The sequence below is a fragment of the Myxine glutinosa genome, chromosome 1 (assembly GCF_964187855.1).
Source record: "Myxine glutinosa chromosome 1, kmMyxGlut1.1, whole genome shotgun sequence".
NCBI classification, from domain to species: Eukaryota; Metazoa; Chordata; class Myxini; order Myxiniformes; family Myxinidae; genus Myxine; species Myxine glutinosa.
Window position 1 is genome coordinate 26,953,614 of NC_136261.1, and position 26,075 is coordinate 26,979,688.

At 46.2% G+C, this 26,075-nt stretch overlaps 1 protein-coding gene across 1 annotated transcript in view; it reads right to left on the minus strand.

Annotated features, from left to right (window-relative positions):
- The window catches only part of MSH5 (mutS homolog 5), a 247,417-nt gene that overhangs the window by 33,605 nt on the left and 187,737 nt on the right, over positions 1-26,075 (minus strand). The window contains exons 14-15 of the mRNA XM_078786777.1: positions 16,242-16,368; positions 3,386-3,535 (exon numbers count right to left, since the gene is read on the minus strand). Coding sequence (XP_078642903.1) covers positions 3,386-3,535; positions 16,242-16,368 — 277 coding nt within the window. The remainder of the gene's footprint in view (positions 1-3,385; positions 3,536-16,241; positions 16,369-26,075) is intronic.

Sequence of the window (26,075 nt, forward strand, 5' to 3'; positions counted from 1 at the left end):
TTATTTCCACCAAAATTAAGGATGGGTTATATCCACCAGAATTAAGGATGGGTTATATCCACCAGAATTAAGGATGGGTTATACCCACCAGAATTAAGGATGGGTTATATCCACCAGAATTAAGGATGGGTTATATCCACCAGAATTAAGGATGGGTTATTTCCACCAGAATTAAGGATGGGTTATTTCCACCAGAATTAAGGATGGGTTATATCCACCAGAATTAAGGATGGGTTATTGCCACCAGAATTAAGGATGGGTTATTTCCACCAGAATTAAGGATGGGTTATTTCCACCAAAATTAAGGATGGGTTATATCCACCAGAATTAAGGATGGGGTATGTCCACCAGAATTAAGGATGGGTTATACCCACCATAATTAAGGATGGGTTCTATCCACTCGAATTAAGGATGGGTTATATCAACCAGAATTAAGGATGGGTTATTGCCACCAGAATTGAGGATGGGTTATATCCACTAGAATTAAGGATGGGTTATATCCACCAGAATTAAGGATGGGTTATTTCCACCAGAATTAAGGATGGGTTATTTCCACCAGAATTAAGGATGGGTTATTTTCACCAAAATTAAGAATGGGTTATATCCACCAGAATTAAGGATGGGTTATATCCACCAGAATTAAGGATGGGTTATATCAACCAGAATTAAGGATGGGTTATTTCCACCAAAATTGAGGGAGTTCATAGGGGTTATGGATATGGTGTGAGGAATGGAGAAGGTAGGCCGGGCAAGCTAATCTAGCGACTGCAAAATCTGAAAACAGAATTAAGATCCGAGTCCCCGTTCACTCTCGAGGGCCTTCAAGAGCAAATCGTATATATTCCTAATGAAAAAACCCCGGAGTTCCTAAATCCCAAATCCCATGCCATCCGATGTCAATCCATATATCTATACCTCACTACGAACGTTATGCATCTAATAATAAGCATTAAAACCATCAAAAAATATTTTGTGACCACTTTATTTAACAAAATGAGGTGCGGCCTAGCCTACCCGGTGACACAGGATTTTGGAGTTTGCTGATGGAGCTGATTTGTTGATTTATAATACTCAGTTCCAGAAAGAGGATAATAAGCTTGTTACATACACGTCAGGTGGGTCGACGACAACCGTTGACTACCTGATGGTGCGTAGGCGAGATAGGGGGCACCTCCGGGACACAAAGGTGATCCCGGGGGAGGAGGCTGTTTCACAGCACCACTTGGTTGTCTGCGCCCTAAGGGTGAAAGGTGCGAGGAGAGCTCGGTGGGTGAAATACCAACCGAGAATGAAGGTGTGGAGGTTGAAAGAGGTGACAGTGTGGGAGGCATTAAAAGAGAGGCTGGGTATGGTGGAGGATGATGTGGTTGAGCTTGAAAGTGGTTGGATGTCAATGAAAGATAGTCCGTTGGGAACTGTTGGTGAGGTATGTGGATGGACAAAAGAACCACCGAGGCACTCGGAAACATGGTGGTGGGATGATGAAGTTGCAAAGAGAATTGACGAGAAGGGGAAGACGTTCAAGGAGTGGCAGAAGGCGAAGGGTACGGGGGCAGAAAAGGCAGCGCATGAAAGTTATAAGGCAGCCAAGAAGGCTGCAAAGAAAGAGGTAGCAAAGGCGCAGGAGGCATAGAGGAAAATGTTCGGAGAACACTTGGGTTTGGAAGAGGGTCAGAGAGCGGTATTCAGGATTGCAAAGCAGATAGCGAAAGGGAGGTGTGATGTGATGGGGGTGAGTTGCTTGAAGGATGAAGTGGGACAAATCGTTATGGACCCAGATGGAATTAAAGGAAGATGGAAGAGATATATGGAAATACTGTTGAATGCAGAGAATGAATGGGATGGCAACAGAGAGAGTAACCCAGTTTTAGGACCGGCAGAGAAGATAACTGAGAAGGAGGTTGAGGAAGCGATAAAAGCAATGAAGAGTAGAAAAGCGGAGGGCCGACAGGAGTTGTGGGAGATATGTTGAGGTGAGCGGGAACTTGGCTTGTGAAGAGAATGACAGAGATCTGTAATCTGGTGGTGAAAGAAGGCCGCATTACAGTTGATTTGGGAACTGAGTATGCTCGTCCCTCTATACAAGGGGAAAGGTGACCCTCTGGACTGTGGCTCATATAGAGCGATAAGGTTATTAGAGCATGGATTGAAGGTATTGGAAAGGGTGTTGGAGAAGAGGATAAGGAAAAAAGTGAAGATCGACAAAATGCAGTTTGGATTTATGCCAGGAGGAGGAACGACAGACGTGCTTTTTATTGTAAGGCAGTTGCAGGAGAAGTACATGGAGAAGAGGAAGAACTTGTTTCTTAGGGTTGTTGATCATGAGAAAGCATTCGATAGGGTTCCACACAAAGTAGTGACATGGGCATTGAGGAAGTTAGAAGTGGAGGAATGGTTGATCAGAGTAGTGATGGCAATGTACAAGAGAGCGCGCACAGCTGTAAGGACGAAGGACGGGAACAGTGGTGAGTTGGAGGTGAAGGTGGGAGTGCATCAGTGGTTGGTACCAAGTCCACTACTATTTGTGGCTGTAATGGAGGTGCTGGCTCGGAACGTAAAGGAGGGTTCACCGTGGGAGTTGTATGCAGATGATCTGGTGTTGATTGGGGAGAGTATGGATGGACTGAAGGAGAAGATGAACAAGTGGAAGGAATGTATGGAGGCCAAAGGTCTGACAGTGAATATCGGAAAGACGAAGGTGATGGGGGTTACAAGTGGTAAAGTGGTAAAGGCAAGTGGTAAAGCATGTGGTGAGGTGGAAAGAACTGGGAAGTGGCCGTGTGCTGTGTGCAGGGAGGGTGTCGGAGTGAACTCCATTCAATGTACAATGTGCGCTGTGTGGGTTCATCAAAAATGTAGTGGTCTGAGAGGGTCATTAACCAGTGTGGCAGCTACATTCAAGTGTAAGGTGTGCACAGAGGGAGCTGCAGATGGAGGAAATGTTGAGTTGGATCTTGGAGACGGCGTGAAGCTGGAAGGTGTGAAAACATTTTGCTACCTCGGAGACATGCTGAATGGAGAAGGTGGATCACACTTGGCAACGGTTGCTTGAGTGAGATGTACATGGAAGAAGTTTCGGGAACTGAGTGGCTTTGTATGTGTATAAATTCCAATGTTTTTAATTTCTCGTCATACTGTGTAAGTAAATGTAATAATAAGAAGTAAATACATTTTGGCCTGTCTTGATGTAGCGAGTATCTCATTCGTATAACTTTTTGAATGTTCCACATATGTCTTGTGCTCACATATGTTGTGAAAAGGTAAAACTAAATAGAAATGAGATTATAAAACAAAATGACAAATGAAGGAGAGAAAAAATATATGATTCCAGTGACAGGGCAGTGCTGAAAACTACACTTGGGGAGGTTCAAAGAAGATGGACCACCTGTTTTAATTCAATAGCGAAGGTGGAGAGACCAAGTGACATTGATTCACAGGAGTGGATGCGTGAATATATTCCATTTATGGGACCCAGCTCCACCTCTTCTGCAGGTACAAAGCTGCCAATGAAGGCCATGAACACAATGAGTCCAACCTGCATGATGAGAAAGGTGAAGCGTCAAAACTCTAACCTGTACAGCTTTGATGATATAAAGGTCATGGTGGGCCTGTTACATAATATATCACACTAGCAGAGGTACCCAGCTTTGCACGGGAGTGGGAGGAGGAGGGGAGGGGGAAGAGGAGGGGAGGGGAACGGGGGGGGGGGGGGGGAGGGGGGAAGCGGGGGAGAGGAGGGAGGGGGAGGGGGAAGAGGAGGGGAGGGGAATGGGGGGAGGGGGAAGGGGGGGGAGGGGGGGAGGGGAAGGGGGGAGGGAAGGGTGCGGGGGTGCCCAGGGGAAGAAGGGCCCCTCCCCCTCCCCCCTCCCCCCCCTTTCCCCCTCCCCCCCTCCCCCCTTCCCCCTCCCCCTCCCCCTTCCCCCTCCCCCTCCCCATCCCCTTCCCCCTCGTTCCCCTCCCCTTCTCTTCCCCCTCCCCTCCTCCTCCCCCTTCACACCAGGGGGGTTGACTCAGCCTGTCATCCCACCGAGGTCGGAAGTCGGAACTCATTGTCGTCAAATAAATGTAGCCTGTATGTTTCACTCTTTGTCACATGCCGTTGGTCCCATGTCAATCGGATGAAGTTGAAAAATTAACGTTACGAAGGTTCTCTGGGACGTACTGATTCCGAATAATGAAGTTGAAAAATTAACGTTCCGAAATACGCTAATTACGCTAACAGAAGCGCTGGAGGGAGCACTGCGCTCCCTCCCTTAGATTCCCTCCCTCTTCTGCTAGCACTAATTACGCGTAACACACTAATTTTAAAACCCGAAGTTTTTTTAATTTTAAGGTGTGCTGTAGTCAGAAGCGCTAGAAGCGCTGCGCTCCCTCCCTTCGAATCCCTCTCTCTTCTGCTAGTGCTAATAATACGCTAATTTTAAAACCCGAAATTTTTTAAATGTTTATGTCTCCGTGACATTCCTGGGACCATCCCGAGTCGAACAGTACTTTCCGCTCGCAAATCCGTCCACGGGTTCTCGAGATCTTAGAGATCATAGATACATAGATCAGGACCAACTCTACTTTATATATATAGAAGGTGTGCTGTAGTCAGAAGCGCTAGAAGCGCTGCGCTCCCTCCCTTCGAATCCCTCTCTCTTCTGCTAGTGCTAATAATACGCTAATTTTAAAACCCGAAATTTTTAAATGTTTATGTCTCCGTGACATTCCTGGGACCATCCCGAGTCGAACAGTACTTTCCGCTCGCAAATCCGTCCACGGGTTCTCGAGATCTTAGAGATCATAGATAGAGGCCAACTCTACTTTATATATATAGATGGTCAGTGCCCTCCATAAGTATTGGAATAGTGAAGTCAAATTTGTTATTATTGTTATATACTTAAGAAATTTGGATTTGAGATCAAAAGATGAACATGAAGCAAGAGTACAGAAAGTCAGCTCTTATTTATTGGTATTCCTATGTGTATATGTTTTACCATTGCAGAACAATATAACTTTTTATGTTCAGTCCCACATTTTAGCTCAGCACAAGTATTGCACAGATTAACTCAAAATAAATTAAAGTAGTATAATAGTTAGTATTTGGTTGCATATCCATTGCATGCAATAACGCATCGTGTCTGTGACCCATTGACATCACATAACGCATCAAGTCTCTTGGTTTCTTCCTTCGAGATGATTTGCCAAGACTTTACTGCAGCCATTTTTTAGTTGTTCTTTGTTTTGCGGGGTTTCTGACTTTAGTCTCCTATTCAGCAAGTGTAGTGCATGCTCCATGGGATTTAAATCAGGAGATTGACTTGGTCAGTCTAAAACCTTCCACTTTTTTCTCCCTGATGAACTCCTTAGTTGCATTGGCAATGTGTTTTGGGTCATTGTCTTGATGCATGGTGAAACTCCACCCAATGAGTTTGGAGGCATTTGCTTGAACATAGGCAGACAAAATGTTTCTGTACATTTGCAAATTCATTCTGCTGCTGCTATCATTTGTTTTATCATCAATAAAGATGAGTGAGCCAGTTCCAGCGGCAGCCATGCAGGCCCAAGCCATGACACAACCTCTCCATGCTTCATAGATGAGGATTTATGGTGGTGGTGAAAGAAGGTGGTGGTGGTGGGATGATGATCACATGCACACAAGCACATGATCACATGATCACAAGCACATGCACACACACACACACACAAGATGGCGTCGAGACGCGAGCAGCTTACCTCACCAGCTCTCTCGTCGGTTCCCCCACGCACAACTGTGGAGTGCTGAAGGATATCTGTGGAGTGTGGTAGTGGCGACAGATGAGAGAATCGTTGAGAGAGGATGCACAATTACAAATATGGGCAGGAGTCGTGAAGCTTGCTCCCGAGACGGATCGAAGAGCGAAAACCAGTCTCTGGCCTATGGAATGCGGCCCATGAATCGGCCCCGGCTAGCAGCATAGGAGCAACATTGTGAGGCGGACTATGTTACCAGCATGCGGGACCACAGGTGGGTTTTGAGCCTATGCCATTGAGGCGAACATCGAAGAAAAAGTGGACAATCAGAGAAAGACAAACGTGGCCCATTGCCATTTGAATCGGCGCTGTGAGGCGGGCCGAACCGCCGGCACATCCGCTGGGACCTCATGCAATGCTGGAGCCTCTTCCCTCAAGGCGGATACCGAAAGGACAAATGAGGTACGCTGTCGTGTAGATCGCGTATGAGCCGGACTCTTGCGTGGGATTCAATTGAGCCGGACTTGAGCCGGATTCAATTGAGATTGAGCCGGACTCAATTCACTCCATGCTTTGGATCAAATGCAGTTTCTTCCTTTGTCCTGACTTTCGCCTTTCCATTGCTTTGGTAAAGGTTTATCTTGGTCTCAGCTGTCCATAAAACATTGTTTCAGAACTCTACTGGCTGACCTCTGTACTTCTTTAGCCTTTCTATTTTTGGTGCTAATGCGAGGTTTGCATCTAGCAGGGTAGCCTTTGGAATTCTGCTGTCAAAGTCTTCTGTAAATGGTAGATTGTGATACTTTCACCCCTGCACTCTGGAGATTGTTGGTGATGTCACTGATAGTTGTTTTAGGCTTTTATTCACAGCTCTGAAGATTTTTCTGTCATCAACTGCAGTTGTTTTCCTTGGCCGACCTGACCGTTGTCTATTGCCAAGTACACTCGTGGTTGTGTTGCCAAAAAAAATGCCAAATGTTGTATTTGCTGTCCAATCTTTGTGCTATGACTAATTGGATTTATGGCTATGGTTGCTATGGTTCTAGATTCTAAATGAATTATTCTGTTCTTTCAGCTTCCAAATTGCTTGTTTTTCTTTCACAGACAGTTCTCTGGTCTTCATGTTTGTTTATGCCTACTGACTCCAAAAGCAGACTAATACGAAAAAAAATCAAAGGGTAAAACTAAGACTGGACATTCACATGCCTTTTATGGGTGAACATTCAATGCAACAAGAAATACCTGGTAGTCATTTGCTCCGATACATATGCTTACAGTGTTCCAATACTTAAGTTCAGAAAGTATTCACACCCGTTGACTTTTTCACATTTTGTTGTTACAGCCTGAATTCAAAATGGATTAAATTGAGATTTTTTGTCACTGATCTGCACATAATACCGTGTAATATCAAAGTGGAATTTTTTTTTGGAAATTTTTACAAGTTAATTAAAAATTAAAAGCTGAAATGTCTTGAGTCAATATGTATTCAACACCTTTGCTATGACACTCTAAATTGAGCTCAGGTGCATTCAATTTCCTTTGATCATCCTTGAGATGTCTCTACAACTTGATTGGAGCCCACCTGTGGCCAACTCGATTGATTGGACATGATTTAGAAAGAAACACACCTTTCTATACAAGATCCCACAGTTGACAGTGCATGTCAGAGAAGAAACTCTACCATGAAATCCAAGGAACTGTCGGTAGAACTCCAAGATTGAATTGTGAGGAGGCCTAGATCAGGGGAAGGGTATAAAACAATTTCTAGAGTGGTGAAAGTTCCCAAGAGCACAGTGAGCTCTATCATTAGGAAATGGAAAGAATATGGAATTACCCAGGCTCTTCCTAAAGCTGGCCGTCCGACCAAACTGAGCAACCGGGGGAGAAGGACCTTGATCAGGGAGGTGACCAAGAACCCAATGACCACTCTGACAGAACTACCGAAATCCTTGGCTGAGATGGGAGAACCTGCCGTAAGGACAACAGTCTCTGCAGTACTTCACAAATCTAGCTGTTTTGAGAGAGTAGTCAGACAGAAGCCACTCCTCAGACAAAGGTGCATGACAGCACACCTGGAGTTTGCAAAAAAGGCATATGAGAGACTGAGAGCATCAGGCAAAATATTATGTGGTCTGATGAGATGAAAATTGAACTCTAGACTGAATGCAAAGCTCTACATCTGGCGAAAACCGAGAACAGCTCATCGTAACACGATCCCTAAAATGAAGCATGGTGGTGACACAGTATCATGCTAGGGGATGCGTTTCAGCAGCAGGGACTGGAAGACTTGTAAGGATAGAGGGAACAATGAATGGAGCCAAATACAGGCAAATCCTCGAGGACAACCTGCTTCAGAGTACAAAAGACCTTTGACTGCGGCAAAGATTTATGTTCCACCAGGACAATGACTCCAAGCATATAGCCAAAACAAGACTGGAATGGCTTCAGGACAAGAACGTGAATGTCTGCGAGTGGCCTAGCCAAAGCACAGACTTGAATCCAATTGAGAATCTGTGGAAAGACTTAAAGATTGCTGTTCACTGACGCTCCCCATCTAACTTGACATTGCTTGAGCAAATCTGCAAGAAAGAATGGGAGAAACTCTCCAAATCCAGATGTGGAAAGCTGATACAGACATACCCAAGAAGACTTGAAGCTGCAATCGCTGCCAAAGGCGCTTCTACGAAGTATGGACTCAGGGGTTTAATACTTATGTACATTAGATATTTAAAGTTTTCATTTTAAATTATTTTGTATTGATATTGTAAAAAAACCAAAAACATCGATAAAAGATATTGTAAAAGTATTATGTGCAGATCAGTGACAAAAAATCTCAATTCACTCCATTTTTCACTTTCACATTCACTCCATCGCTTCCGCTTCCGGTCCGGTCTGAAGAGGACGCAGGCGTCACATGCTCGCCGCTTCTTCGACTGGGCCACTGTCTGTGGCTTGCTTTTTTGGTGGTCGTGCGGATTTTTTGGCCATTGAGTCTGCCCTCCGCATAGTCCGGGCTCTGCTCCCTGCTTCGCCTACCCGGCTCCTTCGCCTGCTCGCTGTTTCCTCGGGCACGCTCTCGTGGGTTGTGTCCTTCGCAGCGGTGTGGCGGCGGTTTTCCCACCGTGATCTTGATTTGTAGCGGCGGCGGTTGATTGCCGCTGCATTTCCCGCTTTGCCGTGATCACCCTTGGCCTCGTGATCGTCTCTTTGCTCCTGTCTGCCCTCTGCTTGGTCCCGACTCTGCTCCTGGCTTCACCGACCTGGCTCCTTCGTCTCCTTCGTTTCCTTGGGCCTGCTCCCGTGGGTTGGGACCATTGTTTCACCTCCTCAACCTTGGCCTCGTGCTCGCCTCTCCGCTCCTGCCTGGCATGGCTCTGCGGTAGACCGCCGCAAGGCTCCTTCTGCTCAATACCTGCTCCACCCCATCATGCATCTCTGCCATCAAATCAAATGGACTCCTTCGACGACCCAGGTACATTCACCGTGGCTCCGGTCGTAAGTTTGTATATGTACAATCAGGTCACTCCATCCTCGTCCTCTGGTCGGCTCAGCGCACTCCCACTCATCGTCCCAGCGCACCTAATCACGGCAACGCACAAAATCGCACCTCCTGCCTGCGAACCCTGGCTAAATCACCTGAATTCATCCCCGCTGTTCAAAACAACATCAAGCTCACCCTGTTCAACACCCGGTCCCTCAACAACAAATGCCTCATCCTCAACGACTACATCCTGGATAACAAACTGGACTTTCTCTGTCTCACCGAAACCTGGCAACAACCATTGGACTACTATACGCTCAACCTCACCACACCCAATGGATATACCTACGTCAATAAACCACGCTCGGAGGGCCGAGGTGGTGGAATTGCCATTATCCACCGTCAAGACATCAGGACCAGCCTCATTCCCATCGCCTCATCCTCATCCTTTGAACACCTGGCTTTTAAACTCTATGGTCGCACGCAGTCAGTCATGGCTGTCGTCTACCGCCCTCCCAAACCACACCCATTATTCCTGTCTGACCTCTCCTACTTTCTGACCCAGCTATGTTCCCTCTCCCCCTCAATCCTCCTCCTTGGTGATTTCAATATCCACATGGACTCCACTGACTCCACAATAACCACTGACTTCACTGATTTACTCACTTGCTTTAACCTCACTCAACATGTCAACTTTCCTATGCATATCCGTGGTCACATTTTGGACCTTGTCTGCTCCACTGGATTAATTTTGCGCCATCTCTCTGGCTCCGACCTCACCCTCTCTGACCACTTAGCCATCACGATGACCATCAACATCCCCACCCCAACACCAAGACATTATCGCACTATCAACTTCCGTAAGCTAAACGCTCTTTCACCTACCTCATTCTCATCCACCCTCTCTGAAAAAATGTCCACTTCTCCCTTCATTGACCTCCACACCCCTTCCGACCTCACTGACTACTACAACCACACTCTCTCCTCCTGCCTTGACCAGCTTGCGCCTGTAAAAACCAAAACAGTTTCTTTCACCCATTCTGCTCCCTGGTTTACCCCTGAACTCCGCCTGATGAAAACTCGTGCTCACCAACTTGAAAGACTCCGCAATAAAACAGGTCTCACAGTTCACTCCCAAGCCTACAAGGACCACCTACAACACTACAAAGATGCCCTCTCCCACGCCCGCTCCGCCTACTACTCTCAAATTATCCACTCTGGCTCCGGAAACCCAAAAGCACTCTTCTCGACAATAAACAAACTCCTCCGCCCCCTGGACACTACCACCCAGTCATTCACAGTAGACAACTGCATCTCCTTCCTTTCTTTCTTCCAACGCAAAATTGACAACATCTACAACAGCTTGACCACCGCCGCACCCGCTCCCCCTCCAACCACCTGCCCCCCCTTATCCTGCCTTCCCCTGTCTCAATTCTCCCCGGTCTCCCCTACTGACCTCTCTGAACTCCTCATAGGAATGAAAACTGCCACCTGCACTCTTGACCCCATCCCCTCCAGCTTTGTCAAGGCCTCCCTCCCTGCTCTCTCTCCACTTATCATTGCAACAATAAACTCCTCCCTGTCTATAGGCATCGTCCCACCATCCCTCAAAATTGCTGCTGTTACCCCCATTCTAAAAAAACCTGGTCTAAACCCTGACACCCTAAACAACTTCAGACCCATCTCCAACCTACCCTTTCTGTCGAAAGTTTTGGAACGCGCTGTAGCCACTCAACTCAAACATCACCTCTCTGCCAATAACCTGTATGAAACATTCCAATCCGGATTCCGCTCCAACCACAGTACTGAAACTGCTCTCCTCAAAATCACCAACGACCTTCTCCTCTCCTCTGACGCTGGCAACCTCAACATTCTCGTCCTCCTCGACCTCAGCGCTGCCTTTGACACCATCGATCACACCATCCTCCTCACCCGACTTGAATCCACCTTTAACGTTACCGGCACTGCCCTCTCTTGGATTAAATCATACCTCTCTGACAGATGCCAGTTCATCTCCATCAATAACTGCAAATCCCCCACTGCTCCCCTCCCCCAAGGTGTCCCCCAAGGTTCAGTTCTTGGTCCCCTCCTCTTCATCCTTTACCTGTCCCCCCTCGGTCACTTAATCCGCCGTCATGGTCTCCAATTCCACTGCTTCGCCGATGACATCCAGCTTTTCATCTCCACCAAGTCCGTCTCCACCGACACCCACTCTATCCTGACAAACTGCATCTCTGAAATAAAATCCTGGCTTCAAATCAACTTCCTCAAACTTAACTGTGATAAATCTGAAATAATCATCATTGGCCCAAAAACGCTCACAAAATCCACCCATAACTTTGCCCTCAACATTGACGGTATCCCAGTATCCACCTCCCCTCTCATTCGGAATCTTGGCGTCATCTTTGACCAAACCCTCTCCTTCGACAAATACACTAAACAGATCACAAAGACAGCCTTCTTTCACCTGAAAAAGATCGCCCGTCTCCGATCATCCCTCTCCTCCACGGCTGCAGAAACCCTCATCCACGCCTTCATCACCTCCCGTCTGGACTACTGCAATAGCCTCCTCTATGGTTCACCCTCAACAATCACCAATAAACTCCAATACATTCAGAACTCCGCTGCCCGTCTACTCACCCATTCCCGGACCCGTGACCACATCACCCCCGTCCTGTACAAGCTTCACTGGCTCCCCATCTCCCAGAGAATCCAGTACAAAATCCTCCTCTTGACCTACAAAGCCCTCCATAACCTGGCCCCATCCTACCTGGCTGACCTCCTCTCCAGACACACTCCCACCCGCAACCTCCGCTCTGCTGGTACCAACCTCCTGACCCCCCCCATCCGGACCAAATTCAGATCCTGGGGGGACAGGGCCTTCTCCATCGCTGCTCCCACCCTCTGGAACTCACTACCTCACACCATCAGAGACTCCTCCTCACTCACCACATTCAAAACATCACTCAAGACCCACCTGTTCAGCACTGCATTCAACATTCAACCCACAGCATTTAACCCCTGACTATCACTTCTCCTTCTCCCTCCTTTTGCTTTAAATATTTCCCTATTGATTCTTGTCTTTTTGCAATTGTTGTTTTCATGTTTTGTTATGCATTATGTTTTGCACTCTGTCAAAGCGCCTTTGGGCTTCATGAAAAGCGCTATACAAAATAAATGAATTTTTTTTAATTATTATTATTATTATTTTAAATTCAGGCTATAACAACAAAATGTGAAAAAGGTCAAGGCAGTGAATACCTTATGAAGGCACTGCACCTAAAATGGGGGATGAAACATCAAATGTGCTATTGTTCTGCAATGGTAAAACATATTGTTATGGTTTTTAGAACCTTCACTTTGTAAATTTAGTAGTAAATTTCCTGTGTACATTTCCCCTTAATTGGCTGTTAATTGAAATAAGTGCACCTTAGCTAGTCCATGTACAAGCACGTAGCCAATCATAGAACCTCTCTATAGTTATTTCATTCGTTTGTGTTTCAGATAAGGCTGTGTCCAATAGTCGATCTTACGTTGCACCAAAATCAAATAAGATAGATCCCCTTTCGATGGCCCCAGAACCTCCATTACCAACTGCATTGCCTCCATTGCCAACTGCATTGCCTCCATTGCCAACTGCATTGCCTCCATTGCCAACTGCATTGCCTACATCACCAACTGCATTCGCCGCCATTCAACATGTGCTCCAACTCGGAGAAGAAGGGCGTGGCCCCACCTCGTCATCAAGGGTGGAGCCCCCGAACGACCAACCAGAGATCAGGGGTATGGCTTGAGAGGCGTGACCAAGAAACATCGAGCAGTTTCGCGAACGTTCCAGGGTATGGCGCTATATAACCCGTTGCGCGGAGCCCCCACCTCAGTTGAGGAGTTCCGTGGCAAGCAGTTCTGCAAGAGAGTTTTTGAGGGAGGTGCTTGCGCAGGTGGCGGTCCTGCTGAGAGCTTCGGAGACGCATGAGGCGGAGACGCGCAAACCTACAAGGCTACAGACAACAACAAGTGCGGGCACGCGAACCTCGACGTGCCGCGATCCTCGGACCTCCCTGTCACCCGTTCTGTGAACCAGATTGCGGTGGAGTCGGCGGCCGCTCACCTCCAGCCTGCCGTCCTGCATGAACCCTTCTCACCCTCCAGCCAATCCAACCTGCAATTCCCCATTCGTGTGAGTCTGCCCGTCATCTGTCTTCTGTGTTGTCTGGGGTATAAGTTAAGTTTGTATAAGGATTTGCCCTGTGTATCTGCTTCTTCCTCTTCCCTGTAAATTACTTCGTTCTTCTTTTCTTCTTTGGGTTTGTGTAAATTTTTTTTTTTTTTTTTGTATACTGAATCGAGGCTTGTGAAAGAGCTGACAACCGCGAGGGAAAGACAACACAGGGGGACCACGAGGGAAAGACAGCACAGGGGGACCACGAGGGAAAGACAGCACAGGGGGACCACAAGGGAAAGACAGCACAGGGGGACCACGAGGGAAAGACAGCACAGGGGGACCACGAGGGAAAGACAGCACAGGGGGACCGTGAGGGAAAGACAGCACAGGGGGACCACGAGGGAAAGACAGCACAGGGGGACCACGAGGGAAAGACAGTACAGGGGGACCACGAGGGAAAGACAGCACAGGGGGACCACGAGGGAAAGACAGCACAGGGGGACCACGAGGGAAAGACAGCACAGGGGGACCACGAGGGAAAGACAGCACAGGGGGGCCACGAGGGAAAGACAGCACAGGGGGACCACGAGGGAAATACAGCACAGGGGGACCACGAGGGAAAGATAATAATATCTTTATTATCTAATAATAAATAATACCTGTTCCTCCATTCTTTGATTTCTTCTTTCTCTTCCGATCGCTTTAGAGATTTCCCAATTGAGTTCCTGTGGTGCGATTTTGGCCAAAGCTCCGCAATCGGGTTAGTCTTTGTTAATGGCTCGAACTTCGGACTGCTAACCCGCTCGGCAAATACCATCTTGTCCGTGGTTTCGAGCGGAGTTACCCACCTGCCTTGTGGAGGGATTGGCGGAGGTGTACGGGAATCCCTTGACCAATCACCGCGGCCAATCCCACCCCACAGGGGAGCGGGGTAGCTTCAGGATCGGAGACGGCCAGTGCAAATAGAAGGGGGATTAACCACCCCCCCCCCCTTGCTAAGGGGAGCGCCGTCCCCGTTTCCGTAACAATATATTCACCAAGAAAAAAAAGAGGACCATATGTATTCTTGCCTCATATTCATCTTTTGATGTCAAATCCAAATTTCTTAGGTATATAGCAATAATAACACATTTGACTTCACTGTTCCAATATTTATGGAGGGCACTGTATATACATATATCAGATAATATATTAATTTCGTCCGAATCCATCCATAACTTATTGAGATTTGAGATAACAACTTATCTCCTGTTCACAGACATACAAACAAGCAGACAGACAGAAGTGAAAACATAACCTCTGTCCACCCTCGGTGGCGCAGGTAACAAAGAGATTGCACAATCAATGTTGAGCACAACAATGATCCCTCAGTGTATACCACCAAGTGGATCCTTTCCAAGTGTATGAGGAATGCGGCCACTGTTTGCACTATTTGTGGAGGATGCAGTGGTGTCTAAGATGCAGTGCCTATTGTGAGCCAGGGTATAAATTTTCATTCTGTCCAAAAAAATGACTTCGTCAAACGACACCATGACATTTTTATGCCTCTGCAGATGAAGTCGCCAGAGGCATTATGTTTTCGGGTTGTCCATTCGGCTGTCCTCCCATCCGTGATAGGTTTTCGTTACCGGGATAACTTGAAAATGACTAAAGGCATTTATATCAAACTTAGATCAAGTATGTAACAAGTCAGGAGACGACGATGGTTCACGAGCAAGCGGTATTCAATGACAATGGTCAAAACCGACATTGAAAAAATATAAATAGGAATGTAGTATTTGTTATGAGATTAGTTAGCTACACAATACCGAAAATTCGGTTCGATTCCGACAACTTTGAAATTTGACCTTTGTGACCTGGAAATGTCAAAATGAAGGTTACTGACTTTGAAATGAGATAGAAAATAATGTATAATCAGTTATGAGGTTAGTTAGCTCCACAATACCGAAAAATCGGTTTGATTCCGACAACTTTCAAACTTTGACCTTTGTGACCTTCAAAGGTCAAAGGTCAAGGATTCTGTGATTTGTTGGAAAACTTGTATTTCATTATGTATGTGATAATATAAGATCATGTACGACATTTCACCCTATCAGGAAGCGAACAATGTAATAAAACCATCAAAAATCGACTTTTCTAAATTTCGTGACCTTGTGACCTTGACCTTGGGGCGAAAATGAAACATCGAGCTCCGTGGGGCTAGACACATGACATTGGCCTAACCAAATATCGAAAGCCCTGTCAGATTCCACCAAACCCCTCGGAGAAGATGGACCTTGAAATCGATTACCCCCTAAAAATACATCTTTTTGGGGCGTGGCTCTGCCCACAATGGGCGCAATACGCCCACTTCACGCAGGACACAACTAGATCATGATATCAACCTCCCACCCAAGTTTCATCAAGATCGGATGATATCATCGGGTAGTTATGCTGCGGACAGACACACACACACACAGCCAGACGCACACACATGACGAATATAGTGGTCACTTGATAACTCGTGAACCAATATGATATGCAGAGATCGGCGCATAATAATAATATATGCACTGATGTCTGTAGAGATGTGAGGAGTAAGCAGCGACAGATTCTGATAGGCTTAAATGTAATATCTGTGTGTGAGCGCTGCTTGTAGTGCGCTGTGGCGCCATCTCCTGGACTTTTAAAATTCCTACCGAATTTTTGGGACTGCAAAATAATATTATTGAAAGTTACAAGTCAAAAACACCGAGTCCCAAGTTATGTTTTCCAAGTTCAAGTCAAGTCAAATTAAATAAAAGTGACTGAGTCACACACGAGTCTGAGTCACAGAATCGAGTAAACAAATTATAGAAAAGAACACCAAGAAGTTCATATATTAGCAGTTTACGAGCTCACCTGCTTCAAATAAATGCTTTTTCCACTGGCATTGGGCCCAGTCACCACCTTTACTTTAGTTCCATCATAGGTGCTCAGAAAATCATTTGGCACAAACATATCGACACACAGTTCCGCCAATGGGTGTCTGCATGGGTAGTGTCAAAAGAACCATAACATATGCAATTAACACAATAGGAATCCTCTGTGATTGATATGCAAACTGAATACCGCATTTTTTCCAACCATGGAACGAACGAACGAACACACACACACACACACACACACACACACACACACACACACACACACACACACACACACACACACACACACACACACACACACACACACACACACACACATAATCATGAAACAGCAAAAAAAACAAAAAACAATTTCAGCCTAACTTAGCATGGTCTGCGAAGTAGGCCCATGGAACACATTCATTAGCCTAACTCGGATTTGCATTAAATTATCTTCATATAATACTTACCAACACATTGATATTGTTATGTTTTTGGGGTACGGATGAAATACCTTAATGAAGTTCAGAATGTGCAGATTAGCATGCGAGTGTCGTGAAGAAGAAGAACCCACCTCAATGTAAATTAATTTAGGCCAACTGTCTGGGTAAGAGTGTTTATGTGTCTCCACACGGAGGAGTGGAATTGTGTTATTTAGGTAGGGCTTATGGGTAATAATTCCCCTGTGTGTAAAGGCCTCTTGTAATTTTGCCCTTCGTTTATATATTCATCAAAAAGCCATGGCACGAATGCTCCACACCCACAACACCGACAGGGCTAGCAAAAACTCCACAGCTGCCCAATAGTATGAAACCCCGCCCCTCCAACAATCGACGTCACGCAAACCTTCTCGATGAAGGACTAGGCTCCGCATCGATGACGCGTGTAAAAGGAAACCACGCCCCGAGCTTTGTGAGTGGTTGAGGAGCAATGCGATGATTCAATCACGCTCGGCGATTGGTGATGTGACGTCAGGCAGCTCGGGCTGAAAAGGATAAGGAGGAAGATTCCGCCGGAATCGCTCTCTTTCTGTTCTGGTTTTGGTCGGGGCGGTCTCTCTTGCCTGGTCGCTTGCTCTTCGTCTCTTCTTGCCTGGTTGCCAATGAAGGAGGACGCGATCGTGCGGCACTTCGTGTGTGGTGCGCCTAAGAGATAGTCGGAGCTTGGTGCAGCCGAACAAGAAGGACCAAGAGAGGAGCTATTGCCTGTTTGCCTCGCACCGGCGGCTGGCTGTGGATGCGACTTCGCGCCAACACGTGTTTTCCCGTGCAGGGGCACGGGACCTGTGAACCACACCAAACCCTCGTTGAGACCAGAGCTCAGTGGCTGCACGACACTGAACATTTATTTTCGTTATTTTTCCCTTGTTCGTGTCTGAGTCCATGTGGAGGGACCCTCGTTTAGAAATTTTAGTTCACCTCACCTTCCCTGTTACTTTGCATTATTTAAATAAACCCCAAATTGATTGCATTTCTTTGTCGTGCCTGTCTTGTTTGTTTATTTGTTTGTGTGGCGAGGAATAAACCCCCGTCACGGCCACTCATTCAGGTAAGGCCTCGGGTCCTCCCCCCACCCCCCGCGTGCGCCAGAGATAATCCCGCCAGGTTCGGTTTATATGCCTCGGAGTAAAGCTCGTTTTGGCCATCTGTCACCCAGAGGTGTTCACTACAGGTTTGACACGACAATATATTAGAATGGCACTCAGTAGAGCACATACCTCTGCCAGGTGAAACAGTTGACATTTTGAATCACAATGAAAGGCCGGATCTGCATCTGGACGTAAACCAAACTCTAATCAGCCTGTTCTTGTCACCTAACCATCTCATCCACAAGGTTTTGTTGTAATCCGTCGATGATGTTTTGAGATATCTTGTTACAGATAGGTTTTAGGCCCTACCTCTCAATGGTGAAGAATCACTTTAAAGATTCAAAAAAATTGTTGTATCCAAATCCGATTCATCACCAAAATCGAATCAATGAATCCGTGACACACACCCAATCTGTCCACCAAGTTTCGTCTGAATCCGTCCAAGCAGACAAGCAAACAAGTCCAAGCAAACAAGCAGATAAACAAACAGAGGTGAAAACATAACCTCTGTCCACTTTCGATGGCAGAAGTAACTAGATGGTATTCATAGAATATATACCCTGTGCAGTCAACTTGGTGCGAGCCAATTGTTCTGTTTTTGAAGGTTTTTTTTTTCTTTGATAAAATATGGCTGCCAGACCACGTGAGCGATTACATACAACAAACAACAACATGCATTTTAAGGCCATTTTCCCTGCAAGAGCGGGGGTTAGCCTTGCGGTCCTCATGACAATCTTCTCCATTTTGCCCTATTTTCTGCATCTCTCCTTGTTAACCCCCTTGCCCACATTTCTTCTTCCACTATCTTTAGCCAAGTCTTTCTCGGTCTTCCCCGTCTTCTTCTTCCTTCTACATTCATTTCCATCACTCTTCTCAACCAGTCACTTTCATCCTTCCTCAACACATGACCAAGCCATCTCAACCTGTTCCTCTTCCCAGCATCAATCACAGGCTCTATTCCCATCATCTTTCGCAATTCATCATTTGTCTACCTCTCTCTCAACGATACTCCGCACATCCACCGAACCATTCGCATTTCCACCCTTTCCAGCCTTCGTTGCTGCTCTACGTTCATTACCCATGTCTCGCTCCCATAAATCATAACACTTCTCACACATGCAGCATACACCTTTCCCTTCAGCTTCAACGACACTCCCCTCCTCATCAGCACGCCACTCAGTTCCTGAAGCTTCTTCCATGCACATCTCACTCCAGCAACCGTTGCTGAGTCTGATCCACCTTCTCCATTCAGCATGTCTCCGAGGTAGCAAAATGTTTTCACACCTTCCAGCTTCACGCCGTCTCCAAGATCCAACTCAACATTTCCTCCATCTGCAGCTCCCTCTGTGCACACCTTATATTTGAATGTAGCCGCCACACTGGTTAATGACCCTCTCAGACCACTGCATTTTTGATGAACCCACTCAGCGCACATTGTACATTGAATGGAGTTCACTCCGACACCCTTCCTGCACACAGCACATGGCCACTTCCCAGTTCTTTCCACCTCACCACATGCTTTACCACTTGCCATCACCTTCGTCTTTCCAATATTCACCTTCAGACCTTTTGTCTCCATACATTCCTTCCACTTGTTCATCTTTTCCTTCAGTCCATCCATACTTTCCGCAATCAACACCAGTTCATCTGCATACAACAACTCCCATGGTAAACCCTCCTTTATAGTCCTTGAGCCAGACCAAAAGTAATGCTCCGGCGGGGGGAGTAATTCTCATTATGATTTTCCATTAGACCAATGTCTCAAGTGTCAGAAAAGGTGTGATGGACATCTGAGAACGGTAGCTTAGTGCACGGATGGACGCCATCTTTGAAACCACCCAGCTCGAAAATGCCCATTTGGTGGGGTACATTGTTGCACGTGTATCTGGACTTCTATACTAGCTATCGATGTGCGGTTGACGACTAAATATACGTCCGATGTGTACCGTCTAAATAAAAAATAATATGAAGCATTTTGTTTTAGATTAATTATTATAAAAATCAATTATCGAAAAAAAATCATATATTTTTCAATATTTTATTATTAGACTTGTACTTTTTTTAGTGAAACAACACTGGTATGATTTTCCAAATTATGCATTGTGCTACACCGTTTATCTGTCTATAAAAATAACTCAAAAACTAAAACATATCATCCACCACGAGTTTACAACAAATAAATGTAAAGAGGCATAAAATGACTTAGGCCGCCGCTGGCATTATCTATTCTGACGATAACGCAAGTTAGGAATGTCGTACGGAGAGGATTTTAACACCATACGATATCTAATAAGCAGGCGGAAATTGTTACATAGGAAATCTGCACTTTGCTGGCCATCTTGGATTTCAAAATGGCCGCCAATTATATTAATTATTCATTACTAGAGTTTGGAAAGACGTATGGAGCTGATTTTAACACCATACGATGTATATTCCTAATAAGCAAGCGGAGGTATCATTGAACATGTCATGTTTTAGTCAAATAACACCGGTATGATCTTCCAAATTATACATTTTGCTAAACCGTTTATCTGTCTATAAAGATTTTCAGGCAATTTGGCCTGCATTATAATAGAGAACAACATATGCTATACAATATACAGTGCACACAAAGTTAATCATCAGAGTCGCCATCAGAGTCATTGGCATCCTGAGCCACGATAGCATCATCCTGCACCATGTTGGAGCATCCCTGCAGCTTACACACAACAGTGCACTTCAACCCATTCAGTATGCAGGAGCAATCTGACGGTCGACACGTCCTTCTGCATGTGCATGAGATGAGATTCAAGACGACATCTGGAGCTGGTAGACCCGCCATCCATCGGATTGTGAGCGAACCGCCATCATCGAGTTCCCAACCATGTCCTGCTGATGGTGTTGGGACGTCTGGTAGGTTTTCAAGGCTGCGTCGCCAGATAGCCGCCTGATAGTTGGCCCTAAGCGTATGCTGCATCAAGGAGTCTTCACAAGGCGGCAATTGTCCAGATTCGATCTGGCCCTTCTTTGCACAGAACATGTGATAACGGAGCGAATTAACACCGACGATCTTCGTGTTCTTGGCGTACAGCTGACACGTGAAGGCCTGAATGCTATTGAAGACGTCTGTTGGTACATTCCACGAAGATCCCAGATCTGTGAATGCTTGAAGATACAGCTCATTCGCTTGCACAAGCTTCAAAGCCTTTATCTTTCCTTGGCTAGCCAGAGCACTCACAGTGTCACACCCGCTCCATGCATGAAGCCCTGGCAATGCACTGCAAACTCCAGACCCCAATACCGCAGCCAACTTTCCAACGTCGATCATTCTGACTCGAACCTTTGTTCCTCGTCTGATGAAGAGCTGACTATCGATGGTTCTGCTGAGATGAAGACTGATGATCAGAACGTCGGTGTCATCTGCCACTAAGATGATCGTCTTGTAGTGGGTAGCGGCGTGCTTTGTGTGGAGAAACATACGCGTGTCTGCTTCCTCGTGGCTACATTCGAGTGCTTGCACCAACTTCCACCTATCGCGGGTCAGTACCAGACATTTTTCACCACAGGTGACATACAGTGTTCTGTTGCCTAGCTTTTCGCGATTTGTTTCATGTTTCCACGACTCCGCCAGAAACACAACCAGTTTCTCCTTTGTCTGGCTGCAAGCAAGGAGACGCCGCCAGTTCATGATTTTGTGTGCGGGTCTGATCTCGCTGAAACTGATGCCTTCATTTGAACCGCGGTTCACACGCTCAGCTGCTTTGATGGATTCTTCTGTGTATGTGTCAAAGACAACATCGATGCGCTCACTGCCTTGACCAGCGTGAAGCGCTGCAGCAAGGATGCGGTCAGATAGTTCTTCGAACGTGTCGTTCTCGCCATGCATCTTTTGTATGAGAGCCATCGCATCAATTATTGTTGCACTTCGCTTGTCAACGTTCTCGGCTGGTTCCACAAGACCTTCCATGTGTTTCGCAAGTGCAGCTTTGTTCGTTTTTTTCATTGACCCATCAACGTTTGCCAAAGACCATGGTAACGGCCCTAGTGGGTGACAAAGGACAAGTTGCATGTCGAGGTTCCTTGTCTTGGCGATGAGTATCATGGTGGCAAACAGTTGTCTGTCAGCTCTCAGGACGATCTCCTTGTTTGTGCCCTTCACAACTTTCTGCTTGATCTTACCAAAGGTCTTCAAGTTTAGCTTGTTCAATGTGTCATGAAAGCCTGTTCCCTCTTCAAGACGTTTCTGGAAGCTTTGATACGCCGCTTCCCCCTTTTGCAGGGTGTTGAGTAGGTCATTAGAAACGTCCTCCCTCGCAGCCGCTCCGGTAGATATACTGAGAAGACATGACGGATCATCGGCGAATGGATTGGTCCAGTCATTTTCCAGTAGATCACAGATAGCTGTGACGCCAGACTCATCACGTTTGATGCGAGAAGTAGACAAGTCAGGGTGCTTGGCGTGAGATGTGTCGCTGCCATTCACAAGGATAGTTTCTCGTAGTTGCCTCAGTGCAGTAGCCCGATTTTCTGCAGTTAGATAGTATCGTGACACAGCCCCTTGTCGAAGACTAAAACCTCGTGTTCCTCCAGCTGTTTGCGTATCTTTGTTTACTGTTTCTTCTGATACGTGATTTCTTCGAAATCTATCCATACGTGATTTCGGCGCTGCGCAAGGGATGTTGCGCCTGCAAGAGTGTCAGAAAGATCTGCAGGCTTGATTGCAGGTGGGCCCTCTCGTTTCCCACTGCTGTATATTGGAACTAAATCGCTGGATGACGGGATAGATCGCTTCTTATCTGCTTTGGATACTGCCGATGGAGGTTGGGGCGGCAAACACGACTGCGACTTCGGTTGGACGATGATACCGTTGACGCGATGCGATGTTCCGCCACCACTCAGCGATTCCTCTCGCCTGTCGATGTTATCGAATGCTAATACAGTCGGGACCGAAGGGTGCACATGTGACGGAAGTGGTACTGTATCTTTCTCCACACTTGCTAATTTGTCTATGCATAGCGCTGTCTCGATTTCTTCCAGAACTGTGTACGAACATCCGTGCCCGAGTCGATTCAATATTCTGATGACCTCTGTATTACCGGTGAGCGTTTTCATGACCCACGGAAGTAGGACATGCTTCGATGTTCTGATGGTACCCCGGTGTACAGCATTGATGATATCTTGAGCCATCGACCATACCAGTGTGTCGGCACGCGCAGAGCTACCCCCACTCCCACAAATCAAAGTATGCAGAAATACACGAAGAGAATCTGGTATCTTCACGTAATCTGAAGTGAGTTCTGCTGGCTGAGGCGGCCAACGTTCATTGTAATGAGCATCTTTGATCTGGTGTCGCAGTGAAGTAGCTGCACGCACAATGTTACTTTCACCGTCCGTTCGTTCAAATGCTTTCACTTCTGCTTTCAGGTTTACGCACTCTGCAGCAATCTCTCGCTTTGTCAGATTATCGGGCATCAAGTATACACGGTGTTTCACATTGAAGAAGATGAGCGATTCTCCAAACTCTCTTTGTAATGTGCGCTGCAGATTCTTCTTGATGGAGTCACGAACATCAACTGAAAATGTATCTGAAGACAGGATATCTGTTGCAACATCAACTATTGGAACAATCCTCGGGTTCAAGAACAAGTCAGTGCGAATGAAATTGAATATACATTGTATCATTTCTTTTTTCTCGATATTATCTTCAATGTCAGTTTCTACTTGAGGTTTTTGGGGCCGTGTGTAGTTTCTATAGCAGGAGAAGTGGTAGTGAGCCTCAGCTGCAACCATATCTCGTGTAGTCAATGCCAAAACTCTCTCATCATTGCGAGCTGTCGCAGCATCTCTTATTGTCTTATCTGCTCGAAGTTCAACAGCCAAGACAACTGTTTCACGGGTACGACTGCCTTTTATGAATTTTGAAGCACGCTGGCAAAAAATGCATTTATCATCGTAGACCGTTGAAGTTGATCCTGTCTCTTCCCGTGATGATCGCCGTCGCACCGCATCGCCAGTATCAACTGAAGAACTTCTAGCTGCATTGGTCAAAGTAGCTAGGTGGTTTTTGTGAGTGAAGTCTGATCTACAAGCCCTATGGTATAATATTGGAATATTAGGAAGTTCAACTGCGCCTTCTTGGACTAGCTTTAGAATTGGATAAAAGTTTCTAACTGCGGCTGCGTCACACAATGTCTTCCAAGAACTGTTGCCCGCTGCCTTGCTTAGTTCAGAGAGTGGCGACTTCTTGCTGCACAGGATGCACGTTCCGGACTCAGGTTCAATCTTCGCCCGTTTCGCCTCGACACCGGCCATCTCAGCTGAAAGAACAAAAAGACTGACGTTAGATTACTCCGATATCCGAAAAGCTCGCCAGCTTACATAGACATACTCATCCAAGTCAGTGAACATGTTAGATGGCGCCACAATACAACTCTATAATAGAGTTGTATGTGGCGCCATCTAACATGTTCACTTTTAGTTCTTAAGCCACCCACCCCCCCCCCCCCCCCCTCAGAAATTAATCAGGTCACCGCAACAAATCTCAGACTGAGATATAGAATATAGAATATAGATATAGAATAGACTGACGTCACTTTCGGCACTGGGTTCTGTGGGTTGATTATCGGCGGGAAATTCCAACTGACATAGTTTCGGTTTGTGGAAAGTGCATGCCTTTTCATATATTTTTTGTGTACACTCGTGGTGGATGATATGTTTTAGTTTTTGAGTTATTTTTATAGACAGATAAACGGTGTAGCACAATGCATAATTTGGAAAATCATACCAGTGTTGTTTCACTAAAAAAAGTACAAGTCTAATAATAAAATATTGAAAAATATATGATTTTTTTTCGATAATTGATTTTTATAATAATTAATCTAAAACAAAATGCTTCATATTATTTTTTATTTAGACGGTACACATCGGACGTATATTTAGTCGTCAACCGCACATCGATAGCTAGTATAGAAGTCCAGATACACGTGCAACAATGTACCCCACCAAATGGGCATTTTCGAGCTGGGTGGTTTCAAAGATGGCGTCCATCCGGGCACTAAGCTACCGTTCTCAGATGTCCATCACACCTTTTCTGACACTTGAGACATTGGTCTAATGGAAAATCATAATGAGAATTACTCCCCCCCCCCGGAGCATTCACTTCAAAATATGGCCGGTTGGCTCAAGGACTATTACGGTCTGAGCCAGCACCTCCATCACAGCTACAAATAGTAGTGGACTTAGTACTGACCCCTGATGTACTCCCACCTTCACCTCAAACTCACCACTGTTCCCATCCTTCGTCCTTACAGCTGTTCGCGCTCTTTTGTACATTACCATCACTACTCTGATCAACCATTCCTCCACTCCTAACTTCCTCAATACCCATGTCAATACTTTGCGTGGAACCCTATCGAATGCTTTCTCCAGATCAACAAACCCAAGAAACAACTTCTTCCTCTTCTCCATGTACTTCTCCTGAAACTGCCTCACAATAAAAAGCATGTCTGTCGTTCCTCTTTCTGGCAGAAATCCAAACTGCATTTCGTCGATCTTCACCATCTTCCTTATCCTCCTCTGCAACACCCTTTCCAATACCTTCATTCCATGCTCCAATAACTTTATCGCTCGGTACAAGCCACACTCCAGAGGGTCACCTTTCCCCTTGTATAGAGGGACGAGGGTACTCAGTTCCCAATTCACTGGAATGCGACCTTCTTTCACCACCAGATTACAGATCTCTGTCATTCTCTTCACACCCCAACTTCCTGCTGCCTTCAGCATATCTCCCACAACTCCCGTTGGCCCTCCCGCTTTTCTACTCTTCATTGCTTTTATCGCTTCCTCAAGCGATTCAACGATGCAACGAACAAGCGAAGCAACGTGAAGCCTAAGTCACACATAGGCGGATTTGTCGGCGACTAATGGCGACTGGAAAAATCGCCACCACCCGCCGACAATCGTAATGAAACCGTAATGGACGGTCTTCTGTAGTTGTGGTTATCCTCCCCAGGTCGGCTGCAGTCGGCAAGAGCCGCAAAGGGGCCAAATATTTTTTTAAATGTTTAAAAACGGCGTGCTCAGTCGTCCTCAAAAAAGATCCGTCATGCTGTCGTGATGGAACCGCCATGCTGTCGTCGGTATCCGTAATAAGACCGTAAAGCGGCCGCAACCCAGTCGCTCATAGTCTTCCGCAATCGCCCCACCAGCTAGCACGGCAGAGATGCGAATGCCATACGGCCTTCCTGCGGCATCTTCCCGACT